The 26,794-nt window shown below is 37.3% G+C and overlaps 1 protein-coding gene across 1 annotated transcript in view; it reads left to right on the top strand.

Moving 5' to 3' along the window:
- The first annotated feature begins 336 nt into the window (after positions 1-336).
- pvrl2l (PVR cell adhesion molecule related 2 like) overlaps positions 337-26,794 on the top strand; it is a 715,997-nt gene continuing 689,539 nt past the window's right edge. The window contains exon 1 of the mRNA XM_030147091.1: positions 337-798. Within this exon, the coding sequence (XP_030002951.1) occupies positions 711-798 (88 nt within the window). The 5' untranslated portion in view covers positions 337-710. The remainder of the gene's footprint in view (positions 799-26,794) is intronic.

Here is a 26,794-nt window from a genome sequence, read left to right as displayed (position 1 = left end):
GTGCGACGACGACGACACGCAGTCAAGTCTTCTAATAGGTGTAAATGTGCAGGTGCGTTTGCATGTGCGGTCGCTCCCCACGCACGCACGCGCGCAGTGCAGGTGTGCTCAGGTCGCGCGTCGGAGCGCAGGTGTGCAGGTATGCGCACAGCCCGACGCCGTCTGTCCCTTTAAACGCAGCTCCGGTCGGACAGTAAAGCCGGAGCCGTGGAGGTTCAGTATTACGGCTCAAGTCCTCTTGGTGACGCTCTGCTGACATCACTGTGATATTCCCACTCAGCTCTCCGCATCACACACACGGAGCTCCGCAGACTCTCTCTCTCTCTCTCTCTCTCTCTCACACACACACACACACACTCACTCCGTCCGCACTTTGTTTCCATTCCGCTCCGCTCGCCGCCGCTAAAGACGCGCCTGAAAACACGCACCAGTCTCGGTCTACCTGTGCGCACTGCGGCCAGCCCACACGGGGAGGGGTTTGACTCTTCCTGTCAGTGTCAGATCCACGGGACGAGAGGAGCAACTAAAACGCGTCCAGGCTGTGGAGAGAGAGGGACGAACGCACAGAGACTGAGACAAACTTGTCTGTTTTCCACCCAGTTGAGCTCAAAGTTTCTTCGCTGATCCGAGAAGGAATAATTTGGAGCCCGGTTGCCCCACGCAGCGCTCTTGTGGATATTTTACGTCCACCTTGTCTCCTGTTTACAAGAATGGCGAGAGATTACGCAGCGCGCTGGCCAGTGTCTCCGATGAGGAGCACTTGGCTGGTGACAGTAGCGGTCCTCCTCACAGCCCAAGGTAAGACCCAGCCTCTCCTGTCCATCTCCAAACCGTCTCCAGTGCGTTGTCGGATGCGGTCATGTGCGTCCTCGCCGCACCGGCCGCTCCACACCGCACCGCGTCTGCGTCCGCGTCCTGGGAGCGCGGCGGTTTGTCCCACAGTGTCAGCCCCACTGTGTGTCCGCCACCTCTCAGACGGTCAGACCTGTTGGAAAACTTTCCAGTCGAAGCCCAGTGGCAGATCTGCGTTTGGAGTTAACGCTATACGCCATGATATGCAAAGGTGTGGCTCTCCTGGTTTTGTGGTTGTTGTCCCAGTTCGTCGCGGCTTCAGGCGGCAGGTGACTGCACGGGAAAAGATAATCCTCCCTGAGCCTTTACAAACCCTTCCGATTCGGCTGACCTGTAATCTCTTTTTACCTGTTGGGAAAGTGTTGGAGGTAAATGGAGCGCAATCGCAACGCATAGTGGGATTCTTATTAACCATGAGGTAAATGGCACAAATTGGTCCTCGTTCTCCAGAGCAACAGGGTGCTGATGAAAAATCACAGTGTTCGGCATAAAATGAGTATTACTTAGCCTCTGCTCTTCAGGTGCTTTTCAAGAACCCTTAATAGATACTACATTAATTATATGGAAAAAATGTGCAAGCTGTAGAAACATGAATGAAAACCTTCTCTCTGGTATGCATCACAGATTAAAAAAAAAAAAAAAAAAGCTACAGAATGGCTGAAATGTTGTAATATAGAGGAAAGAAAATACCTCTAGTCGCTGCCAGATCTTGCACACATCCATCTGTAAGAAACCATTATTGGCTGATAGCATCAGTCTGCTGATATATCATCTGTCAGCTGATGCAAAATCACTGCAAATCACTGTATGATAGATAGATAGATAGATAGATAGATAGATAGATAGATAGATAGATAGATAGATAGATAGATAGATAGATGGGCTTTATTACAGACTCATGGTCCACATTAACCCTTTCATGCATGAATTATGAGAACCTTAATCAGCATTTATTTCCTGAGTGTTTTTATTCCTCTTTAGGCATGAAAAAAACAATGTGACAGAAAATTTTCTTATGAACATATTTTTCATGGAGTTTAAAAAATGTCAGCTTGACACCGTGCGTTTAATTTTGGAAGCAAAGAAACATGGATTTACTGATATATCATGTGAAAACTATGAAATAAAAACCTTTTTAATGCTGCTAATCTGCTGTTTTCTCACATTTTAACATACTCTGATACTAGTCATTACTCACTTAATGGAGATAATATACACAAAAAAACAAAAACAAAAAACAGTTAATTGCAGTTTAGTAACAATAACAAGCAATTTATTTATTTTTTTTTAGTTTATTTTGAATATGCAACAAGACAAAGTAATCTTACTTAGTCCTTAGGAAAAAAAACAGGTAGTAAGAGGTCATGGAAGAAAACAAAAAAACAAAACTTATACATATACATGACTTCATTTGCACATTCTAAAAGGAGTGGAGGAAGTATAATGTATTTATCCCACCCCTTCAACACTCAAACATGTTAGTTCACATCAGGTTTATCAAGAACAGCAAAGTTACACTAATGGTCTGAATGTCAGTGTATGGGGTGATGTATAAGTGTCCACTGTGTTGACTGATATGGAACTAAAACAATAAAATCCATGAATATACAAGAGAACAGCTGGAGAATAACTGTCCACTGTAGTGACCAGTCTGCATGAAAGGGTTAAAAAGCAAACAGATAAATACAAACACAACAAAAAACTCTATACTTTCAAGAGGCAGTCATACCAGTGCTCCCAGTACAGAGATGCGTAACATACAACACTATATGCAAGATTTGTCAGCAATAAATGTATAGATTCTTCAATTCTTATTTTTTACAGTGTGCATTTTGCCCAGTGTGCACAATGAAAGCCCCAGTTGCAACACTACAAACCAGTAATTCAATCCACACCGCAAACAGTAAAAGTTTAAGTGCCACTCATACTCAATAAGGAAGACAAATGAAGTTACTACAAGCTCACTATTGGTCGGGACAGACGTATAAAAGGAAAACTGAGGCACAAATGCAATAGAAGCAAGAAGGAGAAGCAGGCTTTATGTCCCTATAAGGATATTAGAGCGGTATATTTGCAGATAACAACATCCCAATCTGACATCACAGGATTGCACCGTTGAGCAATGCAGACAAGCTTCAAATCCCAACAGAAACAATCCTCAGTTTCTCTTTTTCCCAACTGGGACCAGCTACAAAATTCATAACAGCAGGTAGTCAGGCTACAGTGATCGGCATAAAAATTTGCGAGGCCCGCTCTGTCAGCATGAATCTGTCAGCCTGTTGTTTTCACCTGGGTGTAACTAGTATCATCTGTCAGAGCTGTCCCCAAATTGTCACTAAGGAAGAAGAAGTTGGGTCATTACGGAGCTGGGAGATGTGTCGTCTTGTGTGTTGACACGCCTCGGAGACATGCCTCTGAGATCAAAGCAAATGGGAGGCCGAGTCCTTTTTCAAGGCCGTGAGCCGCACAGCCTCTGCTTTGCATTTTTGCTGTAGTGTCTGTTGCATAATAGGTGAGGATGTGAACTGCGGTTTTCCGTGAGTCTTACAAAGCATTCGGGAGATTTCACCTTCATTGAAATGTGCTTTGTAATGACCCTGCTGCATTTTTTTTTTTTTTTTTGGAGTCACGTAAGCTTGAAGAACAGGAGAATCCCACAGAATCAGGACTTTGGTGTTACCCAAAGAGACCCCGGTGCTCTAAGATATGCAACCCAGGTTGGTGTGACGGTGACAGATATTCAGCTGAGACTCTGCTGCATCAGGCCTGTATTGTTAAAACGCTGTCAGATTGTCATGACAGTATCCCCACAGGTTATGAATTAATTTGAACGTACAGCAACACAACTCTCTTGTCGGAAAGAAAAAAAAAAAAACCTCTGCGCTCACATTTCAGCTACTTAGCCACAGAGTTACTGACACTGAACAGAAAAGAAAAATAAACCCAGGTGCCGTCATGTCTCACCTCCATAGTGTCTGTTTAGCGTACGGATGTGGAGCCCAAATATCAATTATGTCGTATGTGCATATGTTTTGTTTTAATTTTGTTTTCAATCTCCAAATGTATGACAAAAACATACAACTTGAACAAGAGCAAGTTCCTATCCAACTGCCCCCCACCCACACCCCCCAAGCACTGGACCTCCATTAAGTGTATATATACAGCCAGACATAATACACTTCTATACACAAATATCTAAACACCCTTCAAATGTACGTACAGACACATACATACTGTATATATGTACACATATATACACACTCATGCATGTTTATAAGTTCACATACATATAAACAAGTGTGATGCATATATCTGTTCGTTTTATCAAGAGTTTTTATTTTCAATTTTTAAATGTATAACAAGAAACATACAACTTAAACATGAAACTGTTGTATCAAGTTCCTATCCAACTGCCCCCCCAAGTACTGGACCTTAAGTTTATATACAGCCAGACATAATACATTTACATACAAATATATATAAACACCGTTCAAATATATGTACAGACACATACATACTGTATATATGTACACATATACACACATGTGCATATTTGTTAGTTCACATACACATAAATATGATGCATGTATCTTTTATTTTTGATCAAGGTCTTTTTTATTTTCAAATGTATAACCAGAAACATACAAGTTCAACATGAAACTGTTGCATCAAGTTTGTGTCCAACAGCCGCCCCCCCCCCCCCCCCCCCCCCCCCCCCCCCCCAAGTACTGGACCTTCATTAAGTTTATATACAGGCAGACATAATACACTTGCCAAAAAACCCCCTTCAAATATACAGACACATACTTACTGTGTATATATACACATATACACACACGTGTATATTTGTAAGTTCACATACACATAAATAAATATGATGCCTGTCTGTTTTTTTTTTTTTTTGATCAAGGTCTTTTTTTATTTAAAATGTTCAAATGTATAAGCAGAAACATACAACTTAAACATGAATACATAACACTGTTGTATCAAGTTCCTGTGCAACTGTACCCCCCATCCCCCCAAGCACTGGACCTCCATTAAGTTTATATACAGCCAGACATACTATACTTGCATACAAAAATATATAAACACCCTTCAAATATATGTACAGACTCATACATACAGTGTGTATATATACATACACATATACACACGTGTGTGCATATTTGTAAGTTGAGATACAGATAAATAAATGTGATGCATATGTCTGTTTTTGGATCAACATGTTTTTTTTATTTTCAGTTTTCAAATGTATAACCAGAAACGTAAAACTAGAACATGAAACTGTTGTATCAAGTTTGTGTCGTACTCCCCCCACCCCCAAGTACTGGAACTTTAAGTTTATATATAGCCAGACATTATACACTTAGATACAAAAATATATAAACACCCTTCAAATATACATACAGACACATACATACTGTATATATGTATTTACAGATATGCACACATGCATATTTGTAAGTACACATACACAATATATAAATATATAAATAAATATGACGCATATATCTTTTTTTTTTTAATATTTTTTTAATTTTCAAGTGTATAACCAGAAACATACATCTTTGAAAATGAAACTGTTGTCTCAAGTTCCTGTTCTACCCCCACCCCCCAAGTGCTGGAACTTTAAGTTTATATATAGCAAGACATAATATACTTACATACAAAAACATATAAACACAGTTCAAATATATGTACAGACACAAACATACTGTATATACATATACATGTACACATGTACACACATGCATATTTGTAAGTTCACATCCACATAAATAAATAAATGTGATGTATCGTAGATTTTTCTCCTTTTATTTAAAACTTTTGTGCAAATGTTCAATCTAACATGTAAGAAACTACAAAACATCAATGCATAACGTGTAAGACAAGCACAAAGGAAGCACCATTCAAGTTGTAAACATAATAAATATGATTGAAAGACTGTTTTTCAGGGATGTGTTTCTTAAAGTACAGTTTATATCGTCTCTTTTCGGTCTGAACTCTTCATTTACTCTTGTTAGTCTGCCTCAGTGTCCTTTGTTTGTGTTACCTTCCTGCAAATTACCTCCCTGCATCATTGTACAAGTATGTAAAGCCACTCCGAAATGCCAAAAAATATGAGTGTAAAGTGTGATTTGTGACACAATGAAACGAGGAAAACAGCTTACAGTAATATAAGATAATAGATGTTTTGTGTCATCACTCAATATGCATTATAACAGCTTCGTGTCACTTCCCTCCCTGTCTCTCTCTACTATAACTATCATAATAAAAAATAAATATCATTTATGAAAGCAGAATAAACCTGATTCCATCGGCTTTAAGTGGCTGCTCAAGGAAACAGTTCAAGGAAGCGTTGAGCGTGTTTGGATTTACTGCCTTTTTTTAGTCTTATGATGAAAATAAATGAACAGCTTGGACAATAGGGGTCAAATTGTGCAGTGAAACTTAAACCGTAAACTAAAAAGAACATTGTTAACCTTCAGTAAAGCAGGCGAACAAAAGTTGAGAGGATATCATTCCGCAGCAATGATAATTAAGTCACTTCAGGTGTCCCCCCCTCCTCTCTGCGCTCGTCTCTATAGGCTCGATCCTGCTCTGAAATGTCAATGATGATGAGTCCCCTCGACGGCTCGGTGGAGACGGAGGGCTGATTAGCTTATCACTTGGAGAGCAGGCGGCCGATGATTATCGCCCTTAGAGCAGTGAGGCCTGATTATCGAGAGCTCTTATTAATGACTCATCGTCTGCTCTGCTTTGTGGCATGATGTTTGTTGTTTGGATATTTGTGCAGCAGTCTGGATCCGCGCTCACATGTGGAATTAAGGCCACGAGATGGTCGGCGTTGGGGAACTGGAATGATCTGATAGACTTCATCCAGGAAGAATTCAATGAGTATTTCAATGCGGTTTAACTCAGAAGAGGCAAATATTATAATCAGGGGTCCTGCGGGGTCTTGAAAAGTCTTGAATTTACAAATGTGCATTGAAAACCTTAAAGTCTTTAAAGGAGTCATATTTATCTAAACCCACTTTGATTAGTCTGTGGTTCATTTTTTATTTGGGTATTTGGATCGTAATAGTTCATAAAGTTTGAATTTGAACCCCCCAGGTGCTGCAAAGCTATCTTTATATTAAATTTGGCAAAAATCAAGTGGATTTCTACAACTTGTTTAAATTCCTGCTTAATTTGTTACATTTTATAACTAGTTATTTCACGACATAGGCACATATAAGGTCAAGACTTCTAACAAACATTTCTCAGAGTACGTCCATACTGAAAATATGTCCAAACTTGGAGCCGATTACTTAAAATGTTAAGTTACTGGTTGAACGGGACAGAGCAGCACAACCAACAACCTGGAAGGGGTGGGGCCTAAAGTAGCTCATTTGCATTTAAAGGGCCAGCGCTTCAAACCACCTTTCTCATGTCATTACTCAAAATTATTGTTGAAGATGGACCTGTGGAGTAGGGCTGCTCGATTATAGAAAAAAACAATAATCCCGATTATTTTAGCAATAATTGAAATCACGATTATTAAAAATGATTATTTGTTAACCTTAAAGTTGTTTATTTTTTTTTCTTGCAAAACAATGTAAAATATACTCTTTAAACATAAATAAAGCTTTTAAACACTGAAACAAAGTATGTTCATTTTTGTACAAAACAAAAAAAAAATCTTTGAATGCAAATAAGTATACTGTAAATTAAAGTATGTTTCCTTTTGTTAACAAATACCACACTGGAATTAAACTGTAATAGACTTGCCATAGAACTGGAGCAATTAAAAAAAAAAAAAAAAAAAAAAGTGCAAATTATAAATTCAAGTATGTTCAGTGTAGTAGCAGCTCGTGTAAAATGATGTCTTAAAGGGAAAACCTAGCATTTGTCCAGTGGATTCACCATTTGTCTGAAGCCCAAGTTGTCACTTGTGTTCATGGAGCACATACCTTTAACCATGTAATGGGCAATGGATTCTGTTTTCTTTTGGTGTCTCTCCGATGTTGATGAGTAGGGAGTTGCAGCGTAAAGAGATTCGGAGATTGAAGATTGCATTGCGGACGAAGTTGTAGACAGAGTTGGTTTTTAGTGTTTTGGTTTTTCATCAGATTATCATAAAGGTGGCGGTGGTTAAACTTTAGATGGTTAAAAAGGTTTGTTGTGTTAGCGGTCGGTGCGGACACAACTACAAAACACTTCTTGCACATGATGTGTTTTTGCTCTTCATCTTCTTCATCAAACCCAAAGTGATTCCATACAATTGAAGTTGACGTGCCTTTTTGGTTTGCCAAGCGCTTCTGCTGTGATTCTCCTGCCATTTTTCCAGACCGCTAGGTACAACTGTCCTGGTGGGGTGGACCTGCCGGCTAGCTGGCAGCTGGAGCTTAGAGGGGGGTTGGGGCGGAGCAGCTCATGGTAGCTTGCGTGCGCATGAATTAAAACAACTCCAAATTAATAATTGTTTTTCTCGATTACGTAATTTTTGTAATCGTTGAGTGTAATAATCGAAATCGTAATTGAATTTCGATTAATTGCACAGCCCTACTGTGGAGTTGAATTAATGAAGAATTCAAACCCAAGCAGAGCCTTTACAGTTTATGTAGACCACAGGGAAATGTTTGAAAATGCATAATTCCATTTAAAAAAGCACAATATCACTCCTTTAAATCTGATATGATAGGTCTTAAGTTCTGTTGCCATAAACTTGTTCACTGCTGTGTTTAAATGTGTCTGTTAAATGTCCAAAAAGTTACATTAGTCGACTCAGTTCCACCTGTTCCAACCCCACAATTTATAATGAAATTAGGAACTTGCTAACTTTGCAGCCTCCGGTGAGAAATGAGTGGGAACAGTAGGACTCAACGTGTTGGAATAAATAAATACATTTTCCTAAATTCGCAGAGCCTAGGAGCCAGTATAGCCGTGAAATAGGCATTCAATTGTGCTCTAAATGGTCTTGAAAAGGTCTTAAAAAGTCTTAAATTTAACTTGTACAAACCTGTACGAACCCTGTATAATGGAATCTCAACTGGCACAATGTGTGCAGCAGTTTTAAATTAAAATCCACAGAAATATCCAATTATACTGTTGTAATTATAATACATAATCTACTTTTAAATAAGCATCGAGTTCAACGTTTTGCCGTTGAGCTGACCACTTCAACCAAATGTGTGCTTTTTCGCCGTTAGGCATGAGGACAGCCATTTAAATTTTTTTCTTTGTACCATGTTTTAGTTGATTAATTATTGGAACAGCGCTAGAGGCTAAACAATTCCCATTATTTCAAAAGCAGAGGGGCAGTTTGAGTGAAGCCCTGCATTTTTCTCAGTTTAACTAAACTGACTTGGCTTCACTTTGCGCTAATCCCCTTTTTAACCCGACGCACTGGCTTCACCCAAGGGTGGGAAATGATTGGGAGTCTCTGCCAGCAGTCTGTGGTGCAGAGGTCCCAGCCCCATCGCGGATGATAGCAGATGGACTAAATGTCAAGGAGTGTGTCTTGGGAGAAGTGATCTGGTGTGTGTGTGTGCGTGTGTGTGTATGTGTGCGGAGTGAGTGGAGGGGGAGGAGGGGGAGGAGGGGTTGTCATTGTAGCCTTGAGAGCTGATCATAGGTATCATCGCTGAATCTGAAAGGTCAACGGCCGTGTTACGTGGCTGGATGCCAACTTGTCGAGGTCTAATGATAGGTTTTAGCATATAATGATGTCTTTTTGGGTGGTCGGCTTATTTAGAAAACTGACAATTACATTTATCAGAAGAAGTGTATGGAAACCACAACACAACAGTGAGAGGAGTAACTCTTTAGGTGCTTGGATTTATTTTTAAAAAATTACATTTTGATATCAAGATTTCAAAAAGCTGTAGCTTGGAAGTGTTTAGAGCAGTGTTGTTCGACCTTGAGGTTGGGACCAAGGTTATAATAGTTTTGGATTTTTCATTACAGTTTAGTTTTATTTAGCTTTGACTTTTTTTTTTCTCTAATTCAGTTAGTTTTAATTCATTTTTAGAGCAGGTTTGATAGTTTTTATTAGTTTTAAATTTTTTTCTAAATGATTAGTTTTAGGTATTCATTTTAGTTTTGTCGTATCTTTTCTCTTCTTTCCTGTCGTATTCACATAAATCCCAGACAGGACTCTGCTGCCTTCATCTCCACTTTAGTCTCCATGTTTCCAGGTAGAGTGGGGACCAAGGTTATAATAGTTTTGGATTTTTAATTATAGTTTAGTTTTAATTAGTTTTGACTTTTTTTTTCTCTTATTCAGTTAGTTTTAATTAGTTTTTAGAGCAGGTTTGTTAGTTTTTATTAGTTATCGTTTTTTTTTGAATGCTTAGTTTTAGTTTAGTTTAGTTTAGTTTTAGTATTAGTTTTAGTTATTTCATATATTTTATCTTCCTCATCATCCTATTCAAAGAAATTAGTGAGGCGTGGATATGTGTTACCCTGGACACTTTATTTGGGGGTCGGGTTAGGGCGGCTCATGGACTGAGCAGAGACACAATGTACCGTACAATGTCTAAATTCCCTATAGCAGGTTGGGGGGGGTGCAATCCATACACAACGTCACTTACGTGAAACAATGCGAAGATGTGCAAAGCATGAGAGGAGATGCACAAAGCAGCCAGCAGTTAAAGCAGATAGAAACATATATAAACCAGCTAACCAGCAGTTAAAGCAGATAGAAACATATATAAACCAGCTAACCAGCAGTTAAAGCAGATAGAAACATATATAAACCAGCTAACCAGCAGTTAAAGCAGATAGGAACATATATAAACCAGCTAACCAGCAGTTAAAGCAGATAGAAACATATATAAACCAGCTAACCAGCAGTTAAAGCAGATAGAAACATATATAAACCAGCTAACCAGCAGTTAAAGCAGACAGAAACATATATAAACCAGCTAACCAGCAGTTAAACCAGATAGGAACCTATTATAAACCAGCTAACCAGCAGTTAAAGCAGACAGAAACATATATAAACCACTTATAAACATATCTAACCCAGTTCCTCATCAGTAAACCACACCTTAGCAGATATCTCATCTCTTAATCATATCCAGTTCCATTATTAGCCAACTTTGCTTCAGTTCAGTTCAGCTAGCTGTAGCTAGTAACATCAAACGTTTTTTAACATTCTAACAGGTTCCATACCTCTGTAATTGGATTAGTTTTCATCCTCCTCTTCTCTCCTCTTCTAAACTGTGCAGTTCAGGGCTTGGAAGGTCTTTTCATGGTGGTAAACTCTCCAGTTTTAACCTGGATGCTAGTTCAACACTGACTGTCCTTTAGCTCTGCTCTGTCTGTCACTCACGCGCACACACACGGTACGCCAAAAAACCCCCCAAAAAAACCCGACCCATGTATCACTACAGTAAACCCCAGACAGGACTGTGCTGCTTTGTCCCAGCTTTAGTCTGTATGTTCCAGGTAGAGTGGGGACCAGAAGACCACTGGAAACCACCAGTGACCACACATGACAGACTGTGAAGTGTCGTATGGTGTCACCAGCTCAAACTGCTGAAGTGAAATGAATTAATTTCATATCAATCTGACATTGACAGAGACGAAAACGAAGGGAATTGTATCCATAATTTTTATACGTTTTAGTTAGTTTTGTAAGCTCACAATACAGTTTCAGTTAGTTATCGTTTTTTTCTTTTAATTAGAGTTTTTATTTATTTCAGTTAACGAAAATGTTTTTTCAATTTTAGTTTTCGTCATTTCGTTCGTTTTCGTTAACGATAATAACCTTGGTGGGGACCAGAAGACAACTGGAAACCACAAGTGACGACAAGTGTTAGACCATGAAGTGTCGTATGGTGCCACTAACTAAAATTGCTAGAGTGAAATAAATCACTTTCATATCAATCCAACAGTGACAAAGACGAAAACGAAGGGAATTTTATCCGTAATTTTTATAAGTTCTAGTTAGTTTTGTAAGCACACTATACAGTTTCAGTTATTTATTGTTTTTTCTTTTAATTATAGTTTTTGTTTATCTCAGTTAACAACATTTTTTTTTTCAATTCTAGTTTTTGTAATTTCGTTAGTTTTCGTTAATGATAATGACCTTGGTTGGGACCACATGTGGAGTCGCCTGGATTTTCTAGTAATTGATTAAAAAACAAACAAAAAAACTTACGAATGAAAAATATATGGTGAGTTGACAGAGACAAACCCAATCCATAACAGACATGACAAACTGTGAGTGTGAAACTGCAGCACTGTGGTTCTGTTTATCTGTCACATGTTCATTGTGGTCGGTTTCAGATGCTGCAGCTCTTTCATAATTCATAGTTTGAGTTCTTGTTTGTTCAGTATTAATTGTCAGCCTTGTAAATCACAGCTGGACTGACTGTACATATCCTGACCAAGGAAAATCAAATTCTCTCTTTGTGCAGTAATCTACACCTGGCTTTACTGCTTCCGTCCAGAATAATATACATTATATAGACCAAATGTTGTATAAAATTAACGTTTATTTGCAATGTAGTATAGCAATCTATTACATGATCAAAAACAAATTCATTTTCACTAGAAATTTGTGAAATTAAAATGTTGTCACAAGCCAAAAAAGATTGGGAACCACTGGATTAGAGATGAAGTCATACTGTGAATGAGGAAAATATCAAGTATGAAGCAAAGTTTATAATGGGAGTAAATTTACTAATCTAATTTGCAAATTATGATGTCACAGGGGCGGCCATATTGGATTGTGTAACTTTTAGTAAAGTTGAAATTTGAACATATTTACTGCACATGGACGTTTTCTTTGTGTTTGTTTTTTCATTTTATCCTTAAATAAATGAACTTAAACATTAGTAGAAAGTAAAATGCAAGTTTTAGTAGCTTTTTAGTCAAGCAGAAGGGTAGCCAAATGTGTCCTTATCTATTAAAACTAAAACTGAATAAACTTAATTACTAAACCAGCTTGGGACCTTCAAACTGGATTTTCTTCTTCACTTTAACCCTTTCATGCATAGTGGTCACTACAGCGAACAGTTTTTCTACCGCTTTTTTCTTGTATATTCATGGATTTTGTTATTTTAGTTTCATATCAGCCAATACAATACACTGCAATTAATAACATTGCTGTAACTTTGCTGTTGTTGGTAAACCAAATCTAACATGTTTGAGTGTAAATCAATTTATTGTTATTGTTATTAGACGGTAATTAACAACAAAAGGTTTTTTTTTTTTTTTTGGCATATTATCTCCATGAAGTGACTAGTATTGGAGTTCACTACAAACAAAAAGTTAAGGATATTTCTTTCTTTTTTTTCTTTATTATTATTATTATTTATTTATTTATTTTTTTGCTATTTTTGCCATTTGTAAATAAAACTGTCTGGTCATTAAAAAAAAAGTGTTTCAGTTTACACAAAAAAAGTAAAGAGCATTGTGCAAGAATCCCAACTGAAAAAAATAGCCCCCAAAATTGTAAATATCCATCACTTTTTGTTTGCAGTGTATGTTAAAATGTGAGGAAAACATCAAATTAGCAGCATTTAATGTTTTTATTTCATAATTTTCACACAGCATATCAGTAAATACACGTTTCGTTGCGTTAAAAATTAAACGCACATTTTTGCAACTTCGTGAAAAATAGCTTCATAAAAAAAAAATAATAATAATAATCTCACTGTTTTTTAAATGCCTAAAGAGGAATAAAGAAAAAAAAATTGATTAACATTCTCATAATTCATGCATGAAAGGGTTAAATAGAAACATGTCCCAAAATGGTGTTAGGATTGAAAGGGCACATGTCCACCATCTATTGGTGGGAGGTGGTAACAAGATCTGGCAACTCTATAATAATGATAATAATAATAATAATAATAATAATAATAATAATAATAATAATAATAATAACAACAACAACACTGGGTTACAAAAAAATGTTTTTTTGCAAGTTGTCTAGGTTTATTCAACTGAATTAGGACCATTTTGCACCGCTAAATCCAAAAATGACATCTGTTTTTCTCAATCAGGTCAGGTTTTTTTGCTAATTTGATTTTGAAAAATTTGATCTTCTCACAAAATATAATAATTAATACCAAAATAAGATTGGTAAGCACACTTTATGAAACTTGTGACTTGATTCCTGTTAGGTACAATGGTGTATTCACCGCAGATGTAGCAGAATACGTCAGGCTTATTTTTGCAAGATCTTCTTGTCGAAGCCATTTCATTCACCTGTAATATTAAAAAAACCATTAATCATAAATTGACAAAAGTAAAATCTTTAGAACTCATTTATTGCAAGAAATATGAAAGAATTTTGTATCATATGATGTGAAAATGCCCATAAATGTAAGCAAAAATGTTCAAAAGCCAATATGTAGCATAGTTCAGAAAGTTGACCTGATTGAGCAAAATGAATGTGATTTTTGGATTCAGCACACCAAAATTATCCTAAATCAGCTCCAAAAACTTAAACAATAAACTTGTTGTTGACCAGTGTAATAATATATCATACTCATAATATTATATAGTCCTTTTTTGGACACTCAAAGACGCTTAAATCTGGAGCTACGGTCTGTTTCATTCAGTTGTTACCTGTCGCAATGTTATGACTTTGGCGCTTAAAGGGTTAAAATAATGATGCCGCAAGGGTTAGTATCAGACAATAATGGTTATTTCAGTAAAACACATTACTTCACTCTAATGCTATGTTGTGACATGTTAAACCATCATCAAATAACTGCAGCTTGATAATATATTTTGGTTAATTGTTCACCACTAATTAAACAAACCGTGCACATATACCTAATAAAAAGGAATAACATGATAATAAAGCCTCTTAGCTCTGTGTTTGCCACTTAAAAAAATACAAGCTGTGATCCTGCGGGGTCCTGCTTTTGTTCTGACCTGCATTTTAAGGCATATTGGCTCCAGACTAAAATGTCAATGGTTCCTCTCAGTGAAGCATGCAGTGATAATCATCCCCCTGAGAACAGCCCATTGATACTTATTGAGAGCTTATTAATGACTCACACCAGCATTGCGTTGCTAGTTGTTGTTTGAGCCAATTTGTTTGGCATTGTGTTTACTTCCTCAGACCAGCAAGGATGCAGTTCTGAGCCAAAAAAAACAAAAAACAAAAGACAATGTCAAGTTCTGCCGCTCTGGGAAAGTAAACTTTGCTCCCTGTTGCATCCTTTTTGGTGCGTGACAGGTTCGCGTGAACTTCGATCAGCTTTGCTTGCATGAATGTTTGACCCTTTCATGCATGAATTATGAGAACCTTAGTCGAGATTTTTTTCCTGTTTTTATTCCTCTTTAGGCATGAAAAAACAATGCAATTGATTTATTTATTTTTTTTTTAATAAACCTGTTTTTTTTATGAAGGTAGATTTGTTTCTTTATTGCTTTCACTAAAAAAAAAAATCAATTAAAAACAGTGTTTGAAGGAAAAAAAAAATTAAGAACCAAAAAATTGCATTTGAACACTTTTTTTCTTTGAAGTGAATTTTTTTTTTTTTATTGAATTTTTTTATTTTTTTTAACCCTTTCATGCATAGGTCACTCCAGTGGACACTTCTTCTCTAGCTGTTTTCTTGTATATTCATGGGTTTTGATGTTTTAGTTCCATATCAGCCAACACAGTGAACGCTTACGCACCATCCCATACACTGACATTCAGACCATTACTGTAACTTTGCTGTTCTTGATAAACCTGACCTGCACTAACATGTTTAAGTGTAAATCAGTTGTTATTTGTTAGACAAGAAGTTTTTTTTTTTTTTTTGCATATTATCTCCATGAAGTGAGTAATTACTAGCGTTAGAATATGTTGAAATGTGAGAAGACATCAGATTAGCTGCATTAAAAATGTTTTTATTTCATTGTTTTCATATCACTTTCTGATATTGGGTTTTAAACATATGTTTCTTTACTTCAAAAATTAAATGCATGGATATTTTTGTAACTCCATAGAAAAAAAAAACTTGATCGCATTGTTTTTTTCATGCCTAAGGAGGAATAAAAACACGGAAGAAAAAAATCTTGACTAAGGTTCTTACAATTCATGCATGAAAGGGTTAATAAAAATATTTTTTTGGTTAAAGCAATAAAGAAACAAATCTACCTTCATAATTTTTTATAGAGTTCCAAAAATGTCCACTCCGCTAGACACCATGTTTAATTTTTGAAGGAAGGAATGTAATATCAGAAAGTGATAAACTGTGTGAAAGCTATAAAATCCAAACATTTTTAATGCAGCTAATCTGATGATTTCTCACATTTTATCATATTACCAAGTTTTATTAACAGTTGATTTACACTCAAACATGTTACTGCAGATCAGGTTTATCAAGTAAAGCAAAGTTACAGTAATGGTATGAATGTCAGTGTATTATGGGATGGTGCATAAGTGTCCACTGTGTTGGCTGATATGGAACTAAAACAACAAACCCCATGAATATATTAGAGAACAGATGTAGAATAGCAGTCTACTGTAGTGACCACTATGCATGAAAGGGTTAAGGATGTTCTGCTTCTAAATCTTTTGCCTCAAGGTTTTGTTATTGATCAAGGATTAAAATGTTAACGGCTTCCTGCAGTTCTCTTTGGAGCTCCGTAGAATGACAGATGTCTCACTTTCTGTTGCAGGCTTTTGCATAACGCTGTTCTCCTGTTTTGTTTTTTTGTTTTATTTACAATAACATGAGACCTTTAATGCTTGTAATTCCATAATTGCCACTGGAACACTCATGGCCAGAGGTACAGGTTGGTAGGTGTGAAAGATTTGGAGGTGGTTGTCATGGATACGTGTTTGTGGATGAAACAATTTCCCATCCATTTGTAGCGCCGCTATGTGAGGAATCTCTGTGTGAGTCTGGCTGTAATTAAGGGGGAGAGGGTGGACTGGAGGATGCAGGAGGAAGTGTCATCAGTCCAGATTGCTGTGAGTCCAGGAAGAAGGTTTTAATTCATCACTCTGTCTGCCAAGAAAGCATGTGTCTGCACTGTGTCAGCGCTTTTATTTATTTGTTTTCATTCCATTTCTGAGGAAACGGGTTACTAAGCAAATTCCAGGTCGCAATCCTAGAAATAGACGGTATCATGGCGAACACCTTGGCATTCCTCAGTGAGTCTTCAGCAAACAGGTGTCTGTGGGAAGAGGGATTACAAAGTGTAGCAACAGGAACGGGGCCATGAATCACAATGGAGGTGATCCAGGGATGGTCAGAGGAAGGCTTTCTGCATTCTGCTCTCAGCGCTCAGTTAACTTTCACTGGCAGAAAACGGGCACACAGGCTTTTCCATCAATGCACACACGCATGATCAGTGTGGCCACCCTGCTTTGTTTGACTTTTACCCCCATGCAGAGCAAAGAAAAACTTCCCGCCAGCCTTTGGTATCCAGCTCAGCGTTTCATTTTCACATTCTTTTATCCAGTCCTTCGCTCTCCCTCAGTCTTATTCTCTCACCCTCCCTTTGCACTCATTCTTCTGCTCACGACCCTATTTTCAGCCGGCCTGGCTGGCTGCCGCTTCATGGCGGCTCCCGAGTGGGGGCCCTTTTGTTGGAAGAGCTTTTGGTGGAATTAAAAAGGGTGCCAGCACAACCCTCCCACCCCTCCTCCCCTTTCTTCCTCTATCCGTCCACTCCATTGCTCTGAGTTCTTCTAGGCCTCATTGTTTAGAGAGAGATGGAGTTGGAGGGGGAGAGAGAGAGAGAGAGAGAGAGAGAGAGAGAGAGAGAGAGAGAGAGAGAGAGAGAGAGAGAGAGAGAGAGAGAGAGAGAGAGAGAGAGAGAGAGAGAGAGAGAGAGAGAGAGAGAGAGAGAGAGAGAGAGAGAGAGAGAGAGAGAGAGAGAGAGAGAGAGAGAGAGAGAGAGAGAGAGAGAGAGAGGAGAGAGAGAGAGAGAGAGAGAGAGAGAGAGAGAGAGAGAGAGAGAGAGAGAGAGAGAGAAATTCAAAAGTGTGAAAATGTTTAGACAAGCGTCCCTGCTCTGTCTCCCAGACTGTCCTGAGCTCACCCCCCCTTCTGCAGCGGCCGTCGCTCATCCTCTCCTCCTGTTCAGACAATATTTCCGCTGCACGTATAGTCTGCAGGTGACAACATGGAAATTATTTATCGGCTAAAATTTGCTTAGAGGTCTTATTTCTGTCTTTGTGCATAAGAAATCAATATAAGTGGAAGGAACTTTGTGTTGGTAAATGCAAGTTCTGCAAATGTACAGGATTTCAGTTCTGTTGTAACATGTTGATGCTCATATGAACTATGTTTTCAGCTCAAAAATGTCCAATTTCATCACAATTAATGCTATATTTTCATGTCACAAATGGCCAAGTTATATTTTAATTGAATTTACCTGAAAAACAAATATTCTATTCTTTTAGATTCCCCAGTTTTTCTTCAAAGATTCTCTCCTACATATCACATGTTTTATTTTTACAGGTTTAATCTGGAGTATGGTGCTGATCCATCCTGCTTATGTTACACCAATACATACATGAAGAATGTCACACGTCACTTTTTAAATCAACAGTTTTCTAATAATAAGCATTTTTATAGAGAAATAACAATTCTATATTGTTATTTCCTCTTTAGTATGATGATAAACTATACAATAAATAATTCTGATCCTAGTTTTTGCACAGGGATCATTAGTGTAAACGGTGACATGGCTGCCGAACATCAGTATGATGGGATCTGTAACAACCATGTCACATCCGTCCACTGACACATTTAGTGTTTTTGTGTCAGCTGTTATTGTTTTAGATCCACAATACTTACATTTATGAATAAGAGGAGAATTAGCAACAGTAAGTCTGTAAGTTTATTACTAATGAAGTACTGGTACTGACCAGAGCATCATGGGTAATGTCACGTCCGTCCACCAGCAAAAGTTTTCACATACACGTGCTATTTTAATCCAATATTTCTGAAAATAGAGCTTCCACTGTCAAATAATATCAGTAGTCTGTGCACAAATGGATTAGCATTATTTCAACACAGTTCTATGCATTTACGACTTTTTTTTTTTTTTGACAAAAATGGCCACTCATTTGACCCCCTAAGTAAATTTTTGCCGTTATTTATGTATTTATTTATTTGCACATCATAAAACGGTAGGAGAAAATTTAAAAAAAACAACAACATTCAAACAAGTAACATCATTGTGCAGGAGAGGTTAGAAGCCAAAAAAGGCTTATGTGAATACCTCCCCGGAAATGAACAATACACAGAGAAAAAAAAGAAAAAAAAAAAGCAAGAAAAATTAAAAGTACAATATAACTGAATTAATAAAGTAAAGTAAAAACAATAAAAATGCAAATCACATTACAAATCATGAAATCCAACGATATACAGCCTTACATTTTTTTCATGAATTAAAGTCCTTTTCAGATGCTTTTTAAACGATGATAAAGTAGATGTTGATTGAAGTTCAGGTCGTAGATTATTCCACAGATTTGGTCCACGATATTTCAGAGAATACTGACTGACACAAGTTCGGCAGTACGGAGGATAAAAATTTGCTTGAATATCGTGTTGGATAATTGTGAATAACAGAAGACAACATAAAGAAATTCTGAAAAACTTTGGGAAGAATATGAGTAAAGTGACCATATTTGTACTTGAAGACACAGGTCTGGTCAACGTTTACATCAAAAACTGAGAGAAGTTTGAATTTTTGGAAAAGAGGAAATGACTTCCACAGTTGGTGTTGGAGTGCAACAGTAGGTCAGGCTGCGACGTGATTCTGTGACATTTCCTCTTGTACCCATGTGGTCAATTAATCTCTGCCCTAACATTGTTTTGTCCATGTGTATCTTCATGGAGCTTCAGGCCAGGGTTATTTTCCTGCAGACACAGACGACAGTGACGGCATCGCTCAAATTCTGTGCTGCATTTTCTACGCTCGACCGCATCATTAATACAGCAGCTACCCCGTGATAATTGTGTCAGTGTTTATTCCAGAATGGTCTCCAGAGGAAACCATAAACAGGTGAAGAAGGCTGCTTCGTATTTGGGCTCATATCGCACTCGTAGCCCTGGCATCACCTCTCAGTTTCTCTCCATTCGTTTTCCATTTCCAAGTGGATGTATCAACAGGTTCAGTCCAAAATGCCTCTGGATGCAATTGGATAGACCTAGGACCAATAAGAGCGGTGAAATGAGGGTTTGGACCAGGTGGTAAATGAAACTTTTATAGAGTCAGAAGTACAGCAGACTCATCTGAGGCTGTAGATGCTTTTTGGTTATTGTTTTAGAGCAGGGGTGTGAAACTCATGTTAATTCAGGGGCCGTATTCAGCCTAATATGATCTAAAGTGGGCCGGACCAGTCAAATAATAGAAAATAATATGAATGAATGAATACATTTATTTTTGGTTTTACATCAGTCATTGTTCTCAGTACATCAATTGTAATAAACATAAAAACCAAAAAAGGAATAGGCTAGAAGCAAAAGCTTATTTTCTGCCTATCCTTTTCAACTAATACAGGGTGGGGAAGCAAAATTTACAATGAACATTTAGTTGTTTTTTTCTCAGCAGGCACTACATCAATTGTTTTGAAACCAAACATACAGGGTGAGTAAAAAAAACGCTCTTTCCATTTAAAGAAATTGTACTGCTAAAACGGAAACACTGATTTTTCTTTTGACCATACAGTCATATTGATGTGGTTATTGAGCATGTCTGGTGATGTAGTCATAGATTTATTGCATTGCATAAGAGAGAGAAGGTCCATTGTTTATTGGGCACTGAAATACCTGCCAACACAATGTATGCCACAGTGAACAAACTTGAAATTGACAACAATTACAGGAGTCGGGGCTTTGCTTTCACACTCAGGACATAGGCCTACATGACAGTGCCCAGGGAGTTTTCATCATGGCAAGACCACAGCGATTGCAGGTATTATTTCCTCATCGAGTTGTCTGTTTGGGTCAGGAGAGAGAGTGGCCACCTAGATCCCCGGACTTGACCCCCCTTGATTTTTTCTTGTGGGGGTATCTTAAAAACCGTGTGTATCAGACTGTTCCACAAACTCTTCAGGAACTCCGAAATCGCATCACGGCTGAAATCCAAGCCCTACGACGGACACAAATGGCGAGAAGAGCTGTGTTAGAGATGCGACAACGAGCACAGATTTGCATCAATCTGAATGGTAGCCAGGTTGAAGGTCGTGCCGGACGACTTCGTTGAGACAAAACATTTTGATGGTGAGTAAACATGCTGTAATGGTTGACAATTTCAATTTCATTCACGGTGGCATAAACTGTGTTGGCAGATATTTCGGTGCACAATAAACAATGGACATTCCCTCTGTTATGCTATGCCATAAATCAATGATTCAATCGCCAGACATGCTCAATAACCACATCAATATGACTGTATAATCAAAAGAAAAATAAGCATTTCCATTTCAGTGGTACAATTTCTTTAAATGAAAAGAGCGTTTTTTTCTGACTCACCCTGTATATTGATGTCATAATCATACCTAACACTATTATCCATACCTTTTCAGAAACTTTTGCCCATATGAGTAATCAGGAAAGCAAACGTCAAAGAGTGTGTGATTTGCTGAATGCACTCGTCACACCAAAGGAAATTTCAAAAATAGTTGGAGTGTCCATAAAGACTGTTTATAATGGAAAGAAGAGAATGACTATGAGCAAAACTATTACCAGAAAGTCTGGAAGTGGAGGAAGCAACAAAAAACGTACCGAAGCTTTTATTAAAGCTCTCAAATCCAAAATCCTAAAAGATCCAACCAAACCCATCCAGATACCAGGTACTGCCATGGCTTAAAGCAAACTACCCAGATGGAAATTATGTATGGACACAGGATGGTGCTCCAGCCCACACGGCTAGAAAAATACAAGATTTCTGCAAATCCAACTTTAGCAATTTTTGGGAATCATGTTTATGGCCACCTTCTAGCCCAGATCTAAACCCTCTGGATTCTGCTATTTGGGGCATTTTAGAACATGCTACCAATAGAACATCACACAGCAATGTCGACTTTCTTAAAGATACTATTAAAGAAGAATGGGAGAAGTTGTCACCCGAATATTTGAGGAACACTTGCGCAAGTTTCAGGAAGCGTGTGAAGGCAGTTATTGAGAAAGAAGGAGGACACATAGAATAAAAACATTTTCTATTATGTACATTTTCTTGTGGCAAATAAATTCTCATGACTTTCACTAAACTAATTGGTCATACACTGTCTTTCAATCCCTGCCTCAAAATATTGTAAATTTTGCTTCCCCACCCTGTACACTGCTGACGTCAACTTAAATGTGTACAGCATCGAGCATTTACACCATAATAACAAATAAAAACATTTAAAAAAAAAATAAAAGTCAACAACAAAAACACATCTACCATCTCAGTTCAATATTTCTGAATAATTTAAACTTAAAGTACTTTTCTTTTTTTTTTTTTTTAACTTCCCCAAAGGAGTGAATAACTTAAATGCACCATGAGGTCCATTCCATAATTTCACACCCACAATCCCCATTCATGTAGACGTCACATCTGCCCCCACTCTAATCCACTCGCACATATCAGAATCTCTGAAATTCGAATTACTCGCTCTTAATTCCAAGAAACCACACCTGAACTTTGCAACAATACTATTTTCATCCTTCATGTTCCCTATACCTATTTAGAAACAATTCTTTATACCTCTTTTTAATACATTTATGTTTGTACTTTCCTTTATCTCCTGTTCTAGATTGTTCCACAAAGTCACTCCACAGCTTGTTATGCACGTACTTTTCATTGTTGTTCTTACTTTATGCTTAATAGCATAAAGTAATTGTATAATAGGATAATAACTTATGAATAATGTCGACTCTAAAGTTTTCTCTATGTTTTTGAGTGAAAAAAGTAAGATTCTGTTACGGAAATGTTTACATCTACAGCTGTACTTGAATGTAACATGAACGAATATAAACACCCTGAAAATTCTTAAGAAAAATAAGTGCAATTTTTACAATATTGCATCATAGTTTATCATTTATACATGTGCATTTGAACTTGCAGATCACAATGGATCTACAAATACACGAAACATTTAATAACAGGCAGAATATTATTAAAACTCCACATACTTCTATTAAGACATCTAATGTTGTTCATGTTTGTTCAGGTTATTTACTTTTTTTTTGTAAAAGGCTAGTCTGTAAATGTAAACATGTTTGTATAATTTAACTTTTTTTGTTTTTTTTTTTTTACAGTAAAAAAAAGAAAAAAATGCAGTTTTCATTATTTGTAGGTTATTATGGTGGTATTTTACTGGTCTGACCCACTTGAGATTGAACTGACCTAAAATCATTTTCACATCCTTGATTACCTCCGCCAAGGAGGTTATGTTTTTGCCAGGGTTTGTTTGTTTGTTTGTCTGTTTGTCTGTCCGTTAGTGTGCAACATAACTCAAAAAGTTATGGACAGATTTTGATGAAATTTTCAGGGTTTGTTGGAAATGGGATAAGGAAGAAATGATTAAATTTTGGTGGTGATCGGGGGTGGGGGGGGCCCACGGGGGGGGCCATTTCCAACAAACCCTGAAAATTTCATCAAAATCCTTCCATAACTTTTTGAGTTATGTTGCACACTAACGGACAAACAGACAGACAGACAGACAGACAAACAAACCCTGGCAAAAACATAACCTCCTTGGCGTGGGGGGGGGCCCACAGGGGGGGGCCACTGATCAGCCTTGGCGGAGGTCTGCGCTCTGAGTGCTTCTAGTTGTTAATATCTTCAGTGTAAATTTTGCATTTCACAAATTCATCCCACAGGCCGGATTGGACCCTTCGTCAGGCTGGTTTTGGCCCCCGGGCCGCATGTTTGACACCTGTGTTTTAGAGAAATTGTGTGCTCCAGTTTGTGTAAGACGAACATCATTTACAGGAGCTATATGAAGTATTTGTACTTTCCAAAAGTATTATCAGAGTTTTTAGAATAAAGAGCTGTGAAGTTCTGACAAAGATGCCCATGTATTGGATTGTCGAGATATGAACTGAATTTATTTCCAGCAATGGGACCACTAGAGGGAGTAGTGACCAGACAGTGACCAGATGGGATGAGAACCATGAAGAAACAACTTGTAGAGCTGGTGAGAAAAGCTAAACTCTGTGGTTTTAACCACTGGACACAGCTGTACATGAAAAGAATGGAATTTGATGTTGAAATGTCAGTGTTTCCTCTGCATGGGTGAGTTTGATTGTGAGGCTCATAAAGGTATATTTATTGATTATTATGGGATGCTATTACCTTTGCTAAGTTGCTGTTTGTCGATCCGTGGTTCAGGCTAAACTGTGACAGTTCTGACCTTGTTTGTTCGATTCCAAACACATCTTTAGCGCTGCTTTTGGTGATTAGAGGGGATATGGGGTTTTACTGTCATCTATAAACAGAGCTAAGCTAACAGGGCTAAGCTAACAGAGCTAAGCTAACAGAGCTGTAATGTAAACTATCAGCTGATGCAGCACGTGAAGATTTTAAGACGCGGCGTTAAATAAGTCGGTACGAATTTTAGTTTATTATTCATTTTTTAATTTCATTTATTTGTCTCAAACTTTTGAAGTAAAAAAAACAAAAAACAAAACTAAAAAAACAGTTAAAGCAAGAACTCAATTACACATGCACCCATCAATGGTTATTAATCATAGAAAAAGTAGCCAAATACAATAAATTTAACATAAATGTACATATGAATCAACTCATAAACACAGTTTTGAGAAGGGACAGAAAGAAGCAAAGTTTAGTTAGTTTGAAGCAAAGTTAGTTTGAAGAAGAAAACTTGATGATACCATAATACAGATGTGTGTAAACGATGAGCTTTATACTTTACGCAGTGACTGATACAATCTGTGGATACATAGTGTTGATTTGGAATATCATTACTATACTTTAATAGACATTTTTGTGTCTAAATGATCTATCAGAGGTAGTTTCAAACCTGCCCCGTCTCATATGAACAGTTGTGATTGACCTGTTGATCTGTTTGATTGGAAGTGGGGCAGATCTAATCTACAAGAGCAAATGAAACATGAGCTCTAAGGTTTCCCAGGACAGCCCCCGTTATGAAAACAATAGTCATGTAGCTGTGATGTGTGGAACCTTTATATTTGTGCTGCAGAGGATTAGATAACACCTCCACATACAGCCACCAAAAAGACTATAATTAGCACAGACGAAGTGAGATTTAATGCAGCACTCGTCCTGTTATCCCAGTTTTTTGTATATTTTATATTACCATGGTGTTAACAAGATGAAATTTAGAGCTGCAACCGATTAATCGACTCAAAGTGATCCAAAAAAAAAAAATCATCCAACCACAATTCTCCTGAATCAAAGCTTTGTTTCCATCCTTTCTCTGCTGTTAAACATTGGTTCCACTGTTGTTTCACACGGACGTTTATTGTGATGCACAAAGAAGCTTCAATTCAGGAAAACTGCAATAAAATATCTCCCTTCAATCAATTTGAGTCGATTAATCGAATCGGGAGTTTTTACGTTGGCTTCAAGCACCTAGTCCACAGGTGTCAAACATGCGGCCCGGGGGCCAAATCTGGCCCACCAAAGGTTCCATTCCGGCCCTGCAGGTTGAAAGTGCAAAAATTAACCTGAACAGTCAAGGTTGTTCAAATCATTTAGGTTCAGGTTCCACATACAGACCAATGTGATCTCCAGTAAAAATAACAACACAATAACCCATACGACAAATTTTCTTTGTGAAAAATTATGTGGAAAAAATTGAAGTGAAAAAAATAACATTACACTGTGAAAATATTCTGATTCTGTTGATCCCAGAATCCCAAGATTCCGTTGGGATTCTGTAAATTGGCTTAGTCTGGTTTTGACCAACTCTATACATAAAGTGTCATAAGATAACTTTTTTGTTGTGATCTGGCGCTATATAAATAAAATTTGATTGATTGATTTGATTGGTTTTCCCCTGTAAGTCGCTTTGGAAAAAAGCATCTGCAAAAAAAAAAAAAAAAAAAAAAAAACATTTACAAAACTATTCTTTCACAATAAAACACAAATAAATACATAAATATAAACGAAGATGAACAACCCAAAATGTGCAATTTTAACAATATTCTGCCTGTTACTAAATGTTTTGTGCATTTATGGAACCACTGTGTTCTGTCGTTGTGGTAATAAGAGACATAATATTGTAGAAATTGTTCAAATTTTAGTTCCAAACTGAAAAATTTTAACAATTTTATTCCTGTAACCAAATGTTTATGTAAGATTGTGTGTAATCTACATGTATAAATAATAAGTCGAGGCATAATATTGTTAAAATTGCATTAATTTTTCAAATGAAATTTCTGTTTTTTCAGGTTATTCACATCTTTTTTGCAACATGTAAACATTTTAATAATTTGGGTTTTTTTTGGACTAAAACATAAAGGAAAAACTTGGATTTGCCATCATTTATAGGTTATTAAGTCAATATTTTACTGGTCTGGCCCACTTGAGATCAAATTGGGCTAAATATGGCCCCTGACCCAAAATGAGTTTGACACCCCTGACCTAGTTGATTAATCGTTTGCAGCTGTAATGAAATTTAATGGTTTTTGCAAGAGACAAGCAGTTTTTTTTGCCATAATTAACTATCTGCAGTACCTATAAAGAAAAAAATTTAATCAACACCCAATCATTTTATTTTTTCAGCTGGAAATTTGGGTTACCCAAGACATACAGTAGTGGAGAAGAAAAGAGTCAGACGGGGCCTCACACACTCACACGTTTCCACGGGCTTTTGCTCATATTTAAGTAAATTGCGCTTCAGTAGTTCATTGTTAGAAAACACTTTTACTTCAGTCCGAGTCAGGAAAGTCTGTGCTTTACAATTTCCAGCTCTTGGCCTTAAACGCTATTAGTTTGTTTGAAAATACGATAAAAGGTACAAGATACGGTTCAATCATTTTTGTCAGCCTCAAAACTAGTCATA

This window comes from Sphaeramia orbicularis, chromosome 11 (genome assembly GCF_902148855.1).
Source record: "Sphaeramia orbicularis chromosome 11, fSphaOr1.1, whole genome shotgun sequence".
Taxonomy (NCBI): domain Eukaryota; kingdom Metazoa; phylum Chordata; class Actinopteri; order Kurtiformes; family Apogonidae; genus Sphaeramia; species Sphaeramia orbicularis.
Note: the sequence above shows the minus strand (reverse complement) of the source record. Positions and strands in the feature narration are given on the sequence as shown.